The sequence below is a fragment of the Macaca fascicularis genome, chromosome 1, assembly GCF_037993035.2.
Source record: "Macaca fascicularis isolate 582-1 chromosome 1, T2T-MFA8v1.1".
Lineage (NCBI taxonomy): Eukaryota > Metazoa > Chordata > Mammalia > Primates > Cercopithecidae > Macaca > Macaca fascicularis.
In genome coordinates, this window is record NC_088375.1 from 117,982,618 (window position 1) to 118,002,288 (window position 19,671).

Below are 19,671 nucleotides of genomic sequence, written 5' to 3' on the forward strand. Positions count from 1 at the left end.
TAGAAAAATTAGTAAAAGATATGAACATGCAATTTATAGAAGAATTAACCCTAAAATCTTACAAAATATGATAAAATGCTCAAAATCATTGTTAATCATCAACAATATGAACTTAAATGAGACTTTACATACATTAGACTGAAAACAATTATTAATAGAAACCTGTGAGGTCTGAGAAAGTGGAAAAAAAAAAAAAAAAAAAAAGGAAAAAAGGCCAGCTGGATAATTCCAATGATTGGCAGGGTGTGAGGACATGGGAACCTCACGCTGCTGGTGAGACTGTGGACTGGTGCAGCCATTCTGGAGGGCAGTCTGGTCTTCTTGGTGAAATTATATAAATGAATATATCGTGTGACCCACAGTTGTGTCCCAGGGGAAATTCTCACAAAGCGAGGATGTTCCTGCAGTCTTATTAGTGGTGGAATGGAGTTGCCCACCACTTGAGTGTCAATTATTGTGGAAAAGAATAGGTCAGATGCGGGGCGGGCACACAAAAAGCACTGTGCAGCAGTTAGAAGCAATGGATCAGGAGTACTCATAGCAAAAAAAAAAAAAAAAAAAAAAAAAAAAATCTACTTGGTGGTTATGAGCTTTATTGAAAGGTCATTTTCTGTTGAACATGCATACTGAGATGTATAATGGGTGAAACGATGTCTGGGATTGTCTTAAAATACTTCTGAAAGAAAGAAGTAAGGATGGAGTAGAGAGACTAGATAAAACACAGTTGGCAAAATGTTGGTAAAATTGTTCAAACTAGGTGATGGCTACATGGAGGTTTGTGATATTATCTTCTCTACTTTTGTGTACCTTAGAAAATTTTTATGATAAAAGTTTAAAAGTACATAGACACACACACAAAACAATACCCATGTTGCAAGAACACATTGAAGTAAGAAGATAAACATTAAAATGGTTGGTTACCTTTTAGGAAAAGAAAGGAAGAAGAGCTGAGTGTAGTGCAAAAAAGTGAAGAGTGCTGGCTTAAGAAGCACGTATGCTAAAATTGGAACCACACAGAGATGACCATGACCCCTGTGCAAGGATGCCGTGCAAATTCATGAAGCATTCCATATTTTTATAAGTAAATAAATGGAAAAAAATGTAAAGGAAAAAGGTCCAGAAAAATTGGGATGACCAAGGGGAGGGCATGTACATTTGGCAGGCAACCAGCAGGGCCTGCCTGGAGCCCATCTTTATTTTCCCCAGGAGCCTCCTCCCAACCCCTGAGGCTTGTTAGGCTCCTCCTGTGGTTTTCTGTGGTACCAGGGGATTTTCCTATTCTGGCACTTACCACACATCATCTTAAGACCTGCTCATTGCACTGTCTTCCCCACAAGACTATAACAGCGAGTGGGCCTATGTGTTTGTTTTGCTCAATTCCATGCCCCCAGCATGTGGCACAGGGTCCACCATTCTGGGTGCGCTCTAAAATCCATTTAGTGAAAAACAGTAGCCAATGTTTGTTGAGTATTATCTCACTTTATTCTACAACTCTGTGAAGTAGGAAATAGTATTTTCACCCATTTGATTAACAAGGAAATGGAGGAGGCTCGGAGAGGTTAAGAGACTTGCCTAAAGTCAGAGCTAAAGTGTGGCAGAGCAAGGATCCAGGCAGACCAGCTGCCATTAGAACCAGTGTTCTCAGTCTCTGCACCATACTATCTTGAAGAGGGATGGAGGCCAGTGGTGTCGAGGAGAGAAGCTAACACACTTGAAATATTTTTCAGTCACCATCAGACACTCCCAAACCAAGAGCTAATGCGGTGGTACAGGCTCTAGGAGCTGTGTGGTTGAGAAGGGAGTGGAGTGATCAGAGAGATGGGGAACACTGGAAAAGAGATTAATAGAACGTGATAGGAAGTGATTACAGTTGAATCCAAAGGCATCTTCCCTAAATTGTTATGGGGTTGAGATGGTAGGCTGAGGCCCAGCTCACACTTATGGGGGTGTCTCTTGCTTTCTAGGTAGTTCTTAATTAGTAGTTCTCAACTGGGGGTGATTTTGCCCTCCAGCGGACCGACATTTGACAGTATCTGAATATACTTTTCCTTGTCACAAATGGAGGGAGAAGGGTGGCTAATGACATCTAGTGGGTAGAGCCCAGGGAGGCTGCTAAACATGCTAAAAATGCACATGTACAGGGTAGCATCCCCCAAACAGATTCATCTGATCAAAATCTTAACAGTGCCGCAGTTGAGAAACCCTGCTTGAAACCCACCAGTTCTTAACCTGAATGATAGTTCTGACCATCATTCTGGTTCCACAGTCTTTCTCTCTCAGCTTCCAGAATCTCTAAATACAAGGACATGGCAAAGACACAATGTTTTCAAGAGAAGCCTGAGTGTGGGCTGGGCCTAGGGAGCCTCACATGATGGCATTTCGTTTGATGGTTCATTACAGCCCAGGGCCACTATACCATCATCCTGCCTTTCTACTGTCTGATGCTTAATCCCAGTGGTGTGCTGGTTAATGTTTAACAACCAGCTCTCTGGGAAAACAAGTCCTGGTTTGTAGCATTTGGCAGTTTCCATGGTGCAACTATTCCAACCTTGGCCAATTTAATATTAGCAATGAGAAGTCACCTTGTTTGCAAAATTACTGAAAATTTAACAGATGAGCTGGTGTGAACCAGCTCCTGCACACCACTGCTTAGACCCCACCTTCCAATCTTTTATGTTGTCATAAGCCACATAAATGCGTACCCATTGAGTCAATGGCTTAACACAATAAAAGTGGATTTCTCACACAATAGTGTGATATGTTGTTCCTGATAGAGTGGTTCTCCCACATGGCCCTCCTCCAAGCAGCAGCTCAGGACCAGGCTCCTTCTGTCTTGGCACTTACTTCCTCTAGAGCAGTGGTTCTCAAACTTCAATATGCATCAGAGTCATCTGGAGAACTTAAAATGCAATTCCCCAGAGTTTCTGACTTAGTAGGTCTGGGATGGGACTTGCAGATGTGCATTTTCTAAACCGTTCCCAGTCTTTGCTGATCTTGCTGGTTGAGGGACACATTTTGAGAATCATTGCTCTGAGGCAGTGATTTGATTTTTTTTTTTTTTTTTTGAGATGGAGTCTCGCTCTTTTTGCCCAGGCTGGAGTGCAATGATGCGATCTCAGCTCACTGCACTGCAACCTCTGCCTCCGGGTTCAAGTGATTCTCCTGCCTCAGCCTCCTGAGTAGCTGGGATTGCAGGCGCCCACCACCACGCCCAGCTAATTTTTTGTATTTTTAGTAGAGACAGGGTTTCACTGTGTTAGCAAGGCTGGTCTCGAACTCCTGATGTCAGGCGGTCCACCTGCCTTGGCCTCCCAAAGTGCTGGGATTACAGGCGTGAGCCACCGTGCCTGGCCTGAGGCAATGATTTTTTACCTTGGCAGCGCATTGGAATCACCTGGAAAGCTTTGTTAAGTCCTGATTCCTGGTTCCACTTCCAGAGTGTCTGTTTTATTTGGTCTAGGATGCAGCCTGACAATGGGGATATTTAAAACTCCCCTGTGATTTCAGTCAACAGCCAATGATGATAACTGTTGCTTGAGGGCCTTCCTGTTTCTTCCACCATGCATCTGGTGGGTATACAAAGAGAGTGCTTTTTTGTGGAAGGGCTTATGGGCCAGGCCTGCAAGTGATATGTACATCAGGTGAGCTCCTATTCCGTTGCCTAGAACAGTCACATGGCTGTACCTCCACAAGTTGGGGTGAGAAATGTGTTCAAGGTGGGTGCTTAGGAAGAAGAATGGGTATGGTTTGTTGAACAACTAATAAGTTTCTGCCATGCCTATCTATTAGCTACTCATTTGGAATAAGTATACCTAGCTAGCTCTTCAAGTGTATGGACCCACAAGAATCTGATGAGTCCACAGTAGTATATGGGAGTCTCTGGCTTTAGGGTATGTTGAGGTAAAAACCTCCAGTGGCAACACAGGGTTCTTTTATGTCCCTAATGGGAAGCAGCTTGATCTAGTGGAAAGATTAAGGCTTATAGATATGTGTTCAAACATACTCTCAACCACTTCTTACAGGCTATTAACCTCTCAATTTCCCTCTCTGCAAAGTGGGGATTGTATTTACCTCTAGCTACTTCATAGGATGAAATGAAATAAAAAGTCCCCAAAATAGTGCTGTAGGCAGTAGTACATGTTCAATAAATGTTGGTTTCCCTTCCCTTAGAAAACATTGCCTTGTTGGCACCAGTGATAAGGGAACTGGATTGGGTGACCAGCAAGGACTCTGGGCTTCTCTCCTGGCACATGCACATCAGGTGAAGAGCTGGCTGTGAGCATTTTGCTGTCTCTTCTTTGGGAGAGAACCCATACACAGAAGATTTTTATAGTAAAGGATGAATGTTTGTTTCTGGGACAATATATAGTTGGCAATAATGTCCTCAGATGCTTGTCATTTTAGCAAAACTTTAAAAACTTGTAACCAGGCTGGGCACTGTGGCTCATAGGTATAATCCCAGCACTTCGGGAGGCCAAGTTAGGAGGATCTCTTGAGCCCAGGAGTTTGCGAGCAGCCTGGCAACATGGTGAGTGAGACCACATCTCTAAAACAAACAAACAAAAACACCGCCAACAAAAACCTACAAGCAGTTTTAAATAGAACAATGATTTATACTAAAAAGACATTCTCTGCATTTACCGAATAACCTCTTTAAACAGCTCTTCTTTCCTATGCACAGATTAACTGTACTGCATCAGAGTCCTAAATGGGAAGGGAAGAGATGAGAAGGGATGAGATCCCTACTTCTTATAGAAGACAGGGCCAGAAGGGACAGTGTTAAAACTTCTGTCAGCTGAAGGACAATCATGAACACAGAGGAGGCCTCTCTACAGCCCACAGGAGGCAAGGGACACATCCCTGTACGCAGACAGCCGCAGCCTGGGGGAGCAGATCTGCCCATTCACCTAACAGGAGAGGCAATGCCGAGCTTGCCTGGGATTAGAGCCTCCCACCTTCTTGCTCCCCAGTTACACAAGTTGCAGCTTGATCACCTGGCAGCTCCTGGGGGCAAATCCATTTGAGTAACTGTTCAACAGCATGTGCTTAATTTCCAAGAAACTTTCCATGATCTTATGTTTTAACACCAACTCTAACCTTCCCTGTTGTTTTTCATAAAAACACTGCCCTTCTCCTATTCTTGGCCCCTGCTAGTGCTTTCTACCACCACAGTGAACTGCCCTAGCATGTTGGGAGCCCAGGATTCGAGCCTGTCTGGGTTCAGGCAGATTCGCCCAACTCTGCCACTTTGTGGCTGTGTGACTTCAGGCAAGTTACTTCACTTCTCTGAGGCTCAGTTTTTTCACTTGTGAAATGGTCAGTTTAGGACATTGCCTGGCATGTAACAACCACTATACAGTAAGTAGCTATTTCCATTAGGTGGGAACAGCAGTGCGTTCCCCTGGGTTTATCTTCAGGAAACATCTGGAGCACAGTTTGGGGTGGAGATGTGTGTGTGGGCGGGTGTAGGAGGTGAGTGACCTTTTGTTGAACTATGATGAAGGGCCAGTCACTGTACTTAGCCCTTTCCACATTTTCCTTCACTTAGTCTTCACAATAGCCTCATGAAGTAGGAACGGGGGTCACCTCCATTTTACAGACAGGCTTGGAGAGACCACATGACTTGCCCACATTATCCACCTAATACGCCCAGTATCCAGGCCTCCCAACCCACTACTGAGACTTACACTGTCTCCAGGCACACGGGTGAGGGGTTGGGGCTGAAAAGGAAACCCAGCACTTGAAAGTCTGTGGGCACAAATCCTGTGTAGCCCCACCAGCAAGCCTGAGCCCAGCCAGGAGATGCCTCCCACTGTGCACGCCCGAACATCCTGTGCACTCAGGTTTGCATCTAGGAGGGCAGCACACAGCGTAGCTGGTGGGAAATGTGAGACCCACCCATTCCAGTCTTGTTCCAGCCTTGCCTCCTCTTCTTAACCACAGGATACCATGGACAAGTCCCTTTGCCTCTATGCCCTCCTCCTTCACTAGGGAGTGTTGACCCCCTGTGCTAAGTGCTTAGTTTTCTTTGTGAGGCACTAAGCTGAGCACCAGGGATAACATGGAAAGAACAGATTGGCTTTATGACCTCATAAAGCTTAGCAGGAAAAAAAAGGGATATTAAATTAATAGTTACATAACTGAGTAATATAGATAATTAGAATTGTGAGTTCTTTGAAGAAATACAGAGTACTTATCAACTATCTGATGGGAGATTCCAGTCTAGTTGGGGGAAGGGAGGGGTTTCTTGTGAGAGCATTAGAGGCCCAGGACGGAGACTAAAAAGCTCTGGAACCAGGCAGGTCCGGGGCTGATGTTCCTCTTGGTGTCTCTGTCTTTGTGGATCTCTTTACCTAGTACCTTTGCTTGCCATGGGTCCCCACTCAACTTTCTAACACCCTAATTCCATGCATGACTCATTCTTACCCTCTCTAACTTCAAAATCTTGAGAGAGGAGAGGCCCTAACTCACAGATGGGTAGCAAGTCGGGGCATGGATTTCCCTTGGCTAAAGTGGCAGCCCTAAGCCAAGAAGCAGACTCAAAGTGATAGTTAAATGTTAAAATGATGGCTGTTTGGGCAACAGAAAAATATGCATGCATCCATTCATTCAGTAAACATCCATAGCATTAGATGCTGGGGAGGATATAGCCTGGTCCATGTCATCTAGGAACTCATAGTCTATCTGGGAACAGGCAATCAACAGAAGTGGAAATGCTACACTAAGGTGTGCAAAAGTGAGGATCCAGACCTAATGGGTATTCACAGGGTGAGTGGATTTGCCAAGTGAATGAAGGTCGGGGGTAAGGTGGGTGGGTTGGGAGAATGCCAAAGGGACTTATAGGATGGCAGAAGAAAGGGTGTATGGCACATTAGGGGACTGCACAGGAGTTTGAATGGCTGAGCAGAAATGGGTTTATGTGTTGGAGTCCAGTGTGAAGATGGATGGTGGAGAGGGGCAGCCATGTGGGCTTGGAGGGTGGATTAGAGCATTAGTTCTTAGATTTTGCTGTGCATCAGAATCACCTGGAAAGCTGCTTTTAACAGATTGCTGGGTTTCATCTCCAGTTTCTGATTCAGTAAGTCTGCATCAGAATTTGCATTTCTAACATGCTGATGCTGCTGGTCCAGAAACACTTTGAGAAATGCTGGATTAGAGAAAGGCAAAAATTAGGGATACCACCAAAAAGCTGCTTCAGGCACCCAGATGTAAAGGACACCGGCAGTAGAGAGAATGAATTATTGAACAGCAGCCACTATGAGACTCCCTTTTATGCATAATTTCACTTAATCCTTTTAACAGCTCTGAAATATTCTAGAGTAAAGGAAGCACAAAGAGGCTTAATTATGTGCCCTTCGTCATTCAGTGATGGGTCACTATCTGTGTCTATGTTAAAAGACACAAAGTCTACGTTCTCTACCACAACATTGGAATCCACAGTAATTGGGTGAGGGGCAGAGCAGGAAAAGAGAGGGCTCACTCACCTCTCCGGTTTCTGCCTTGAATAGTAGGGTGCTGAATGTCATCACTGCCTAAAGCATATTTATTTGTGGAACCTCAAACTTAGGCTTGCCATTGGTACTAAGACTCAAGTATGCTGTGCTCTTTCTGAACAAATGCAGATGTCCAGGACATACTGGATTTGTACATCCAGGGCTCAGGAGAGGACCAGATTAGAGCTGGAAATCATGCCAGGAAGAGTATGAAGCAGGGAGAGAAGGTGTGGAGGCCCTCCCTGAGGAAGCGAGGGGTCAAGCCGGTGAAGAGGGGGCTGAGAACTAAGGAGTGCACAGAGACAGTGACAGAAAGGTGGGAGGTCTGGTTTCAGGAAGTGTGTGATAGATGGAAGAGATGCAGCAGAGGTCAAGGAAGGACTAAGACGCATCAGGAGGTCAGTATGAATGACCTCAATCAGACAATTTCTGTGAACTGGTATTCATGGGAGCTGGAAGAGGCAGAGGGATGATTGGGAGGTGAACAATTAGGAGTGGCAGTGACTCTTCTAGAAGTTTGTCCATGAGGGAGGGTGATAGCTAGAGAAAGGGGTAGGGGTCAGGATGTGAAAGGGGTAAGACTCCAATTTAAATGCTGAGAAGGACCTTAAGAAGTTGAACATATCAGTGAGGGCCCATATATTGAAAAAGGTATGTGGTCAAAAGTGTTAGGAAGGCATTTAAAAGGGGGGTCAGAGACAGAGATCTGTAGGGAATTGACAGTGCTGAGGGCCATTTTGAGAAGCTGCTTGTGAATCCTCTGGAGTGATTTTAGCTGCTAGTGACAGGGCCAGGAGGAGAGTTTGAGCATACAGGTAGAAATGACCGCCCAAGCATTCCTGCTTTTAGAAAGCTAGGAAAGCTCTAACCCACAGCAGGCCTGGCTTTGGTGCCAGCTTTACCCCTGAAGAGCAGCTCACTTACCTGCTCTTCCTAAATCAAATGTTTGGCTGTATAACTTTTTATTCAAAGGATTGTCACATAGTAAAGGGCAGAAATATTCTGGTGGAAAATCGAGTGGGAAGTTCAGAGCCTGCCTTTCGCCTCGCTCCCTCCAGGGTTTCCCCAGAAGACCAGGGCTTCTTAGAGCTGTCAGAGAAACACTGGCTTAGCTTTCTCTGGGGTCCCGTCATCAGAAGCTAAAGTCTCAGTGTTTCAAATCTTTTACATCAGGAAATGCCCACGACCTCCATCACAGCAGCTAAGTGCACTGGTCTTCTCCAGGGATGCCAAAAGTAGACATACAGGGAGTCGAGGTATGGATACCACCAGTGTGCCAGCCTGAGCTCACAAGAGACGTCTTGTGTGACTGGCCCTGCCGTCACAGCTGGGCCAGTAAAGTGCCTTCCAGGAGGATCTAGTTGCTACCTGACTCACAACCCTCTAATCCCAAGATCTTTTAGTTCTGTTAGTTTCATCCTAGTTTCCTTATCTTGGTCTGAGCAAATGACACATTTTAAAGATGACTTGCAGACAAATGTAGAGATCATCCCAGGGGAAGTGCCCCAAGAAAGGAGAGTCCAAGAGCACCTGCCCCTGGTGGGTTCTGCGGCTGGAGTGGGTGGGTGCAGCAACCACAGCCCCAGTGTACAAGAGTCACTCCTGCCCTCTCCCCCATTGGCCCAGCTTGGAAATGCACAGCAACCAAGCATGAGGACTGAGTTAAGCTTTTCAGAGAAAAGACACTGATCATCTGGCAGATCACGATCAGTTTGGTGCCAGAGGTAAGGAGTTTGCTTGTTGTGTTTGCTTGGAGGTGACACTTGGCAATGACAGCCTGGGAGAAGCACCAGCAGTTAACAGCACTCTGCACCACTCATGGCTGAGACTGAGGGGAGCCTTTTACAGCAGCTCTGAAAGCAGGAGGTGTTCTCAGACTTGACCCTGAAGTAAACACATCTCTTTCACCTTTTTCTTGAGTGCCTGCTGGCACATAACCACTTGCTGAAATTGTGTAATTGATGCTAAATTAGGAACACATTATATGGAAGGAAGGGAACCACTTCTCAGCACACATGCCCAGGCAGACTGTGTGGGATAGATTTCTGCTTCTCAGATAAGCCCTGGGCTAGACATACTTGAGATGTGGTGGTGATCTCTGGAGGGAAAGCAGGAAGGCTTCAGGTCTGTGTTTCAGACTGGAAGAGAAGGGCCTCATCTGCAGTTTATTATACTCTGAGGCTCTGGAAGTCCTTTAGGCAAGGTGCTTTTCCATCAAAAAGCCAGATGCGAAAGCAGCAGGTGGAGTTACAGCCCTATCACCCCAGGCAGCAGCCAGAAAACATATGTCAGGTAAACTCACCTACTCCAAATAAAAGAGCATGGGCAGAATGCTTCCTCTTAGCCAGTGGTTTCCAAACTTGAATGTAAATCAGAATCACCCGAGGGCTTATTAAGCCACATTGCTGATGCATCTCTGACTCAGTGGGTCTGGGCCCACCTTCCTAGCAAGCAACCAGGTGATGCTGATAAAATGCTGGTCAGGGATGCACATGTTGAAAACCACAGCTCCAGATCACACAGACATCTGTACCAGAGAAGCGACGAGGGCACAGACAAATTCCATTATAATAGCCATCTTTATTTGTAAAAATCCAGATATAAAATGTATTCTTTCAGTCTTTCCGGGTGTTCCTTTTTTACAAAAACAAAAAGGCACATAAAAACCTTCCCCGCTGTCATTTCCACAGATGGATGGTTTTCAGGCAGCCCTCCCCCCTCCCCCCATAGAGCTACATGCTTCATTCCAGGACGTCTCGCTTCCCCACATGCTGCGGTGCTTTCCTACCAGGGTAGAGTTCCAAACTCCAAGACTGAAGTACACAAAGAGGGGGTGGGTGACGGATGCAGTGTGTGTGGCCTGATGCTCCACGGCGTGCAGGACGGGGGGCTAGTAGTAGGTTTCCTTCTCTACCCAGCCTGTGGGTGGCAAAGAGACAGATAAGACACACAACAGTGAATCTTCCACGCTCCAGCATTACAGAGGGAAACGGATGAAAACCAACCTGAGGATGACGGGGGTAGGGTGTGTTAAAATCCAAATTCAACATGGGACCTCAACTGTACTTATTTAAATGTTTTTTAGGAATACCAAGTTACCTGGAAAGATGGTTTAGATTTCTGACAAATTTTCACTAAATCATACTTGGTTTGTATTTTAAAGTCTAAAACATGACCAGTCCTCAAACTGTAACTGAGATCTACATTCTGAAGATGTGACTATGGTCAGTTTGCTGGTCCAATCACCTTAGCTAATCAGACTGACCACTGAGGGAGCCCAGACACCTCAAGGGAAACAAAAAGCCAACAGAACTACAGCCCCTCCCCGCTTCTCCTCCAACCAAAGTCAGAATGCCCATAATTACCGCCAGGGCGTCGCCTGATGATGAGTTTTCTGACTTCATCATATACGAAGATGAGAAGGGAGTAGGGGAAGGCACAGAACCACCAGGTAGGTCTGGAAATAGAATGAGGTACCAATTTATACGCACGCGAACACAGTTCAAATAAAGAAAGAGAAATTGCACGTCACCACAGTGACAACGAAGTAATCAGTCTGAAAGAAGAAGCCAAGTACAGTCACAGTTAACTACTGAGTCATTAACAGAACAAATAAAAATGTCTTAAAACAGATTGCTTGCTGCTCCATGTGCCCAGGGCCTAGAGATGCAGAGGAAATCAGTCTGCAGACTTTGTAATGGAATCCCTACTCATCTTCAGTTTGGGTTTCATAAGAGTTGGTTTATAGGATGAGCAGAGTACATTTTCTGTTAAACATCCCAGAGCAACTGAACATTTTTTTCTTTCTTTCATTTCTAAAGTGTTTAAGAAGCTCTTAAGACCATCTGCCTAATATCCCAGCATTTGAAGATAAAGACCTGCCAGTGTGGGTCAAAACCAGTTTATTCATTCCCCAAATTTGATCTCTGACAACAGCATTTGGGATATGCAGCTCTGTATTCTGAGTCCTGGTCCTGGGGACTGAAAAAAGCTGAGCCCAAAGGCTTCCAAGGGGCCCAGAGGCTGAGCCACACAGTCTCCAGCCTGCTAACAGGCTCCAGGCAGCCTCCATGATCGCCAGCTCCCTGCTATGACGTGAGAAAGGCTGTCCCTGGGCAGGACTCTGGTGGTCTCCTCTTCTTCCTGTGTCTGACACGGCAGCTAAGAGAGATGACCTCATTTGACTCAGTCACCGAATAACTGAACCACCTTCCAAAAATGGGCAGAACCTGTCAGAACAATCTCTTTGGTGGTGGCAAAAAAACCAAACAAAAAAACACCATGGAAGGACCCAGAAGATGGAAATGCCCCCTTTACAGTGTGATTTTCCATCAGCCCTTTTGGAAAGCTCTGTGACCTCTCCCAGCCCCTTCTTGATACATAATGGCCCAAGCTGACAGAATTCAATTTGGAGATGCTGGCCCCTGCTGTACACCAGCTTTGTGTAGGGAGCTAGGAATGCACAGAGAAGAAAGACACTGTGGCCCATGCCTTCTAGATTAAAACCTAGCAGGGAGGTGAAATGATAAGCAACAAGTAATGCCAGAGAAGAGGTGCAAGTGCACAGGCCCTGGAGGGACAAGCTCTAAGGAAACTGGCCCTGAAGGGACTATCGGGATTGGCAGGGTAGGAGGGAACAGAAGGAGGGATGTGGGGAGGAAGCATCCTTACCAAATACAAAGGAAGAGGAAGAAAGTCGAATTCACCTAACATGAGTTTGGATGGGTAAGGGATACAAGATAAAGCTATAAAGACAGGTTGGGACAATGAGACTGACTCTGGATGCCAGTCTCATCTTGCACCACAGATGATGTCTGCACATACCCCACAGAAAGTGAATGAGGCTGATGAGTTCTGGTTACTTTAGGGATAAGATGAGCTAAAGGAAGTGCTGGCAACAGGGGGATTGAGAGATGGTCCAGACGGGTGTAAGCAAGGATGGGGACAGTGGGAATTCAAAGGAGACTAATGCTTTAAATCAAAAGCTTCGAAGGAACTTGTAAATGGATCCCACAATCTGTGGCTTTGCACGTTTTAATCAAGTTGCAGCTGCTTAACCTCAATCAGGTATCAGTTACCAGGTATCACCAAACATAACCAATGTTGCAAAAAGCTAATGGAGTTTGTGATAAACCCTCTATTTGAAAATTCAACTTTATCTGAAATGCAGAGTCATTCACTGCGTTTAAGGCCAAAGACTAGCAGTGTTTCCTTTCATCAACTCTACCCATGACTGATTATGAAGTAAAAGGGACCTTAGATCTGCTTCTCCAACCTTCTTTGAGAGCAGAGGATTCAGAGTCCCAGAAAGGTGGAGGACTTGTAATGGGACAGTGACTAAGTAAGCAAATCAAGATTTGAGCGTGGGCGCCTAAGCTCCAGGGTACCCCCAGTTGGCCTCTAAAGACAACTGGACTACAGCTGTGGTAGACCTGACTGTTGTGGTTTGCTGTTCCATGGAGCTAAAGCCTGTGTGGCTTTATCTTACCTTGGGCCAAATCCTAAGCACTAGCTGCTATCATGGAAGCCTCAGGATTTGTTAGTCTGATTTACTGACATGTAAAGCTTTCCCAGTTTTCTGATCCATGGGAATTTTTGTACATACCACTAAAAATTCTGAAAATAGCAGCTATTACCACAAATAATGGGGGGACAAGCCACACATACTATTTCATACTTTTTGGAGCTACAAGAGGATCAACTTACTTGAGGGGATACATCCTAAGAGCAACACCCATTCCAGGGCAGTAGGAAAGGAATGCAGCCAGGGCTGTCTCTTCAAAGAGGCCAAATATCAAGATCTTGTTCCTAAAATCAAAGTGGGGGAGAAAAAGCTTAAAAGATGCAAATAAAGGTTTTTCTTTTAATGCTATGCATTAAAATGGCAGATCAACATCTTTATGTATTAGCTGTACTTGAAAACTTGGAGGTCAGGTGAAAAAACTAGAAAATTACATTTCTTGCTTCCTAAATTTGCCCTATAAACCAGGGATTCCAGAAACCTGGCTATATGTGTCACATGTTGAGTTTCTGGCAAAGGGTTTACAAATCACCAGTCCCCTTCTTTGAGCCAAGGCCCTGATAATGTCCTTCATTACTTACTTCATCCCCTGCTGGAAGACCGAATTCCTCCTGGTCTTACAAATGACCAAGTCGGCCCACTGCACCACCACGATACTGACGAAGAAGGCTGTGTGGCAGGTGAACTCCACGATTTTCCTCTGCTCATAGGTCTGAAATGCAGAAGGCAGAAGATGAGCTCTGGCTCTTCACCTGCATGGCCGGTGGCAGTGTGGCCTCAGTCTTTTGGGGCTTGAGGAGCTCTGACATTGGTCAGGTCAGAGGCGCCCACTCACCCACTGCTGCCCGTAGCTGTCTTCTACATCGTTGATCCAGCGGTCATCCCAGTCCACTCGGAGGCCCAACAGGTGAAGTGGGAGGAAGCCGTTCTCAGCCAGAATCACAAAGTAAGTAAAGAAGCCGCCCAGGGCCTGGATCATACCTAAGTTGGAAAAACATCCCAATTACTAGAACCTCACATGCAACGGTACCTTTATAGCCTTTAGCTGATTACTGCAGCGGGCCTGGGAGAGCACATATGGAGGAGTGTTTCCCACTGGTTGATAAAAGCACAGGGAAGAACTGCCTGGTCACTCACAGGCTATGAGGGATGGGATGGAGGACCCCAGAGGTACACTCCAATCTCAGGGCCCTCTGCTTTTTGAGTCACTTTTTGGAGCTTACACAGAGACACATGTGCCTTGCTCTCAAAATGCCCACCTCTGTTACTTGACCGGCTGCTTCTAAGGGCATGACCCTTAGGGGAAATCCACTTCCCTACTTTTTAATCTCTGACAAATGATAACTTCTTTTCCATCTTTCAAAATTCCCACATGCTGCCATTTTTCTAGCCACTGTGGCACCTTCTGACTCTCCTTTACACCTTCAGGACCCTCTTCCCCTGGCATCCAATTTAACCACACTGCTCCAAGTTCCTCAGGGCAAGGTTTCATCCTATACCACCAGAGACCTAGTCTTCCTTCCTCTCAAAAGTAGGCCTCCTTGGAGAAGGTCAGGATGGGCCACCAGCCAATCACTTTGTTGCCAAAAACTGTCTAATGAATCTTTGCCATAATTTCCACAATGTTCTAATCTGTTCTACTTTATCCAAGTGTTCACAGTTATGTGACCCATTAATCCAGGAGAGTAAGACATTCATGGTGGCTTCACCAGGTTCTCTTGAAAGAACCCTAGGCAGAGGATTTAAAAACAAATGGCATGCTGATTGCCCACCACCTAGACCACCTGTTAGCTAGTCATGCTCCACTGTGGGGGCAGAAGTCCGGCATAAGGTGGATGGAGGATCACCCTTTGGTGGTGACCTACTAGCCAAACCCTCAAACACATATACTTTCTCCAATGCCTAACTCTCCATCCAAGTGAGTGACAGATAAGTGTGTATCTCCAGGGAAAGCAGCCTGTGTGTCAGCACACACAATTCCTCAGAACCATGCCTCATGTTCCGCAAGGCTCAGTCAGGAAGGACATCCTCTTTTCTCAGGCAGAGTTGAGACCAGTTCCAAGATGCTCAGTAGAGAAAACCAGTTTCCACAAAAGGTAACTGGGCAAACAGCAACAGATGTATTCTCACATGGAAGACAGTTTACAGAAACTCCACAGGCTCACCCTGTTAGGGCTCATCCTAGACCTGAAAGTCACCCTGGATTTGCAGTCTCTGAAATAAATCACAACCTGAAGAGGACGCCATCACCTCAGATGCCTTAGATGTGCCAGCTTCCCACTCCAGGCTGCAGCTTACCAATCTGCCCATAGGCCATGCTGATCAGCCTCTCATTCACAAGTTTGTCTGTTTTGGGATTTCTGGGCTGTCTCTTCATGATGTCACTCTCAGCCTGCTCATAAGCCAGGGAGATGGCAGGAACCTGGGAAGGGGTGGGGACAAGGAATTTAATTACTAAAAATAAGGAAGCTAATATGGTGAACCTTTTGTTATAAAATTCTTGCCCTCCCATTTAAAAATCTTTTAGGTGAAGTACACAAAAATAAAGATTCCCATTTGATGTTAACTGTTGCCTTGAAGAGCGGTAATACTGATTCTGTGATGCGGGGATTGGGACACACACTGGATATTGGTCCTGAGAATTTCTTTTCCCAACACCAGCCTCATGGATGCCGGGAGCACAGTGCCAGTGAATGAAGACACAGTTCACACCTCACTACTATTGATCTGTGGCTGTTGCGACACTCACCATGTCAGTACCCAAGTCAATGCAGAGGATGGTGACAGTCCCCAGTGGTAGTGGAATGTTTGCAATAATAAATATCAGGAAGGGGGTGATCTCGGGAATGTTACTGGTTAAGGTATAAGCAATGGATTTCTTCAAGTTATCAAAGATCAGACGACCTATGAAGAAGCAAGATTTTTTACTGTTAGCTTATGAGAGAAGCACATTGGAAACTGAACATATCCAAGAAATATACAGAAATGGATGCTAATGGGCAGTATCTGAATAAGATCTTGGTGTACACCTTAAACAGCTCTCACCTTCCTCTACTCCAGTCACAATTGAGGCAAAGTTGTCATCCAAAAGAATCATGTCAGCAGCTTGCTTGGACACATCTGAGCCAGCAATCCCCATAGCAACCCCAATGTCTGCTTTCTTCAAAGCTGGAGAGTCATTCACACCATCACCAGTCACAGCCACAATAGCACCCTACCCCAGAAAAGGGAAAATGGGTTAATACCAATCACTGTTTCTAGTGATGGAAATAGTGCGATGCATGCCCCCTCTGAGCACTCATTACAGACACTACTCCTTTCCTACTGAGACTATTTATGAAGCCTGAGAACCATCATAGGGAAGTATTCACACAGGCCCTACACCAAATAACAGAACTGACAAGTGACAACAAACATAGCCCCCGGCATTAACAAGGGCTACTCAAAGTAATGACTCTGGTGGGTGGCACTCCAGAAAATCCCATTCCTGTATGCATGCTCAGTAGTCTCCTGACCACTCACATCTCTACTGCAAACACTAGGACCCCATATCAGATGACTCCACGGAGGGGTCAAGCTCTGGGACACAGTGGGACACCTGGACTTTAAAGTGCTTCTGTCACTGCTAAACCATTAACAAGTCACCCTCTCTATGCCTGGGAGCTTCCTTCTGGCCTGTTTTATACAGAGTCTAATACAGCGAGGTTTGCATCCATCAACGTTGCTGTGTTTCCACTGGAACTCCAATCCCTAAAGCCAACAGTGCCCAAAGCAGCCCAATCCTTGTGCTGGCTGACCTGTCTCTGGCAGCCTTCCACAATGATGAGCTTCTGCTGAGGGGAGGTCCTGGCAAACACTATCTCAGTGTGGTACTTCAAAATGTCATCCAGCTGCTCGGAGGTCATGTCCTTTAGATCACTGCCATGCACTACGCAGGCCTTGGCATCCCTAGAATTAGGACAAAAGAAAAAAAAAGTCACTCATCACATCACCAGCACGTGTCCATCACCTCAAGAAGGGATATTCTTATGCAGATCACTCTGTAAACAAAACAAAGAAGGAATTTTCCCCAGCATGTAAAAGCTATTAAGTGTTCAGTACTTTACAGGTTACAGAGTATTTTCATATATTTTATCTCATTTGAGGCTCATGACAATCTTTGGGGCAGGCCTGTCTATATTCTTTCCCTACCTTTATAAGACATGCTGAAATATAACCAAGTTTTAGCTGGGTGTGGTGGCTCATGCCTGTAATCCCAGCACTTTGGGAGGCTGAGGCGAGCGAATCACTTGAGGTCAGTAGTTCGAGACCAGCTTGGCCAACATGGTGAAACCCCATCTCTACTAAAAATTTAAAAATTAGCTGGGTGTGTTGGTGGAGGCCTGTAATACCAGCTACTTGGGAGGCTGAGGCAGGAGAATCACTTGAACTCAGCAGGCGGAGGTTGCAGTGAGCCAAGATCATGACACTGCACTCCAGCTGGGGCGACAGACTGAGACTCCATCAAAGAAAAAAAGAAATACAAGTTTTAGACAGTGGCAGCGCTGATACAAGACCAAACCCTCCTCTAACCCTAACATAGGGTGAAAGGGTCCTAAACCTTAAAACGAAACCAATTTGCTATTACCTATTTTACTTCATTGCCAAGTATTTCCTGTGTTTGCCTGAATGACCTAAGTAATTGTCCCTTCCTTATTTTATTTTGTTAGTGTGGACCTGGAAAGTGTCAAGGTGCTAGGTGCTAGGCAGTAGAGCTCAGTGGTTAACAGCATGAAATCAGAAGCTAGACTGCTGAATTTACTATATGACTTCACCAGTTCTGAGGTATTTCAAAAGCCTCTTGAATCCCTAGCTTCCCTGCTCTGCAAATAATAGGTCACCATATCAAGCTCTTAGAACAGTAAATACCATCTAAATGCTAATTATTATGACTTGCTCTTACTTAAAATTCTCCTTAGGAATGACAAGGTTGCTTTCTGGCAGTGCAGGTACATTTCCTACTCAGAGCAAGCCTGGATGCAAACCATTATAGAACCACACTGAAGATTTTAAACCATCACTACTTGCTCAGCAGACTGTGATTTGAGCTTCCTGCCTTACCTGGGGTTCACCTGGCTGACTGGGATGTTGAGGCGGGCAGCAATGTCTTCTACGGTCTCATTGCCTTCTGAGATGATGCCCACACCTTTGGCAATAGCTTTAGCTGTGATTGGATGGTCTCCTGTGACCATGATGACCTGTAATAAACAAGACAATGTGTTGAATGCAACTGCCAAGTAAATGACCTTAAAGTCTTATATCCAGTAGGCAAGAGTAAATACTAAGGATGATTCGGCTTAGAGTATCAAAAGTAAAGGAATGCAAATATAAAACTAATAAACATCGATTAGCCAACAATATAAACATATGTATCCACAGAAAGGAAACACAAAGGCAATACTCAGATTTTATCTTGGTACACGATCACTAGCATATACAATGTCTATTTTTCCTTCTACACAGTCACATAAAAATACTCGAAAATTACTACACCAGCAAAAAAAAAAAAAAAAAAAAAAGATAAAAATCTGATGCTGGTGGGACTGTGAAGACACCACATGCTACTGGCTAGCATTCTCAAATTGGCACAATTTGGAGGAAAAGCAACATGTGACAAGAATTCAAAATTGTTATTATTTTTTGATGCAGTGATTGTACTTAGAATATACTTTAAAAAGAGGTAGTCAGAGTGGTGAGGAAATAACTTCTACAAAGCTTTTCAGGGCAGTATTAACCCTGAGAGCAGGCCGGGTGTGGTGGCTCACGCTTGTAATCCCAGCACTTTGGGAGGCTGAGGTGGGCAGGTCACCTGAGGTCAGGAGTTTGAGACCAGTCTGGCCAACATGGTGAAACCACATCTTCACTTAAAAATACAAAAATTAGCCGGGCGTGGTGTCAGCTAATCCCAGCTACTTTGGAGGCTGAGGCAGGAGAATTGCTTGAACCTGGGAGGCGGAGGTCGCAGTGAGCCGAGATCGCACTATGACACTCCAGCCTGGGCAATAGAGCGAGACTCTGTCTCAAAAAGTAAATAAAATAAAATCCTGAGAGTAAAAAACGGAAACAAATCACATACCCAGCAACAGGATTATTAGTGCACTTGAGTAACATTCAGCTACTTAAAAAAAGACGGATACACAGAGGACACCAAACACTCACTAACAAACAGTTAACTGAAAACACAGAAGATATGCCATTCATTGCATAAGGTACATTAATTTAGAATAATGCAATGTTTTAAAACTTCAAGTCTTTTGCTGTTTTTACTTTGCTTACATTTCTTTTTTTTTTTTTTTTTTTTTTTTTTGAGACGGAGTCTCACTGTGTCTCCCAGGCTGGAGTGCAGTGGCGTGATCTCGGCTCACTGCAAGCTCCGCCTCCCGGGTTCACGCCATTCTCCCGCCTCAGCCTCCCAAGTAGCTGAGACTACAGGCGCCCGCCACCACGCCCGGCTAGTTTTTTATATTTTTAGTAGAGACAGGGTTTCACCATGTTAGCCAGGATAGTCTCGATCTCCTGACCTCGTGATCCACCCGCCTCGGCCTCCCAAAGTGCTGGGATTACAGGCTTGAGCCACCGCGCCCGGCCTACATTTCTTTTTTAAACAACTGCTTTCCA

General features: G+C 45.3%; 1 protein-coding gene and 1 non-coding gene across 3 annotated transcripts in view; one reads left to right on the forward strand and one right to left on the reverse strand.

The window, feature by feature from the left end:
- The first annotated feature begins 973 nt into the window (after nt 1-973).
- LOC123570928 (U6 spliceosomal RNA) lies at nt 974-1,077 on the forward strand. Its single transcript, XR_006695158.1, has one exon. It is a non-coding gene; the product is annotated as a U6 spliceosomal RNA (small nuclear RNA).
- Nucleotides 1,078-10,053: 8,976 nt separating this feature from the next.
- Nucleotides 10,054-19,671, reverse strand: part of ATP1A1 (ATPase Na+/K+ transporting subunit alpha 1) — a 31,836-nt gene continuing 22,218 nt past the window's right edge. For both annotated transcript variants that reach the window (XM_005542208.4, XM_005542209.4), the window contains exons 14-23: nt 18,115-18,251; nt 16,812-16,962; nt 16,060-16,228; nt 15,764-15,918; nt 15,313-15,436; nt 13,850-13,995; nt 13,596-13,726; nt 13,200-13,301; nt 10,859-10,950; nt 10,054-10,412 (exon numbers count right to left, since the gene is read on the reverse strand). In XM_005542208.4, coding sequence (XP_005542265.1) covers nt 10,384-10,412; nt 10,859-10,950; nt 13,200-13,301; nt 13,596-13,726; nt 13,850-13,995; nt 15,313-15,436; nt 15,764-15,918; nt 16,060-16,228; nt 16,812-16,962; nt 18,115-18,251 — 1,236 coding nt within the window. In that variant the 3' untranslated portion in view covers nt 10,054-10,383. The remainder of the gene's footprint in view (nt 10,413-10,858; nt 10,951-13,199; nt 13,302-13,595; nt 13,727-13,849; nt 13,996-15,312; nt 15,437-15,763; nt 15,919-16,059; nt 16,229-16,811; nt 16,963-18,114; nt 18,252-19,671) is intronic.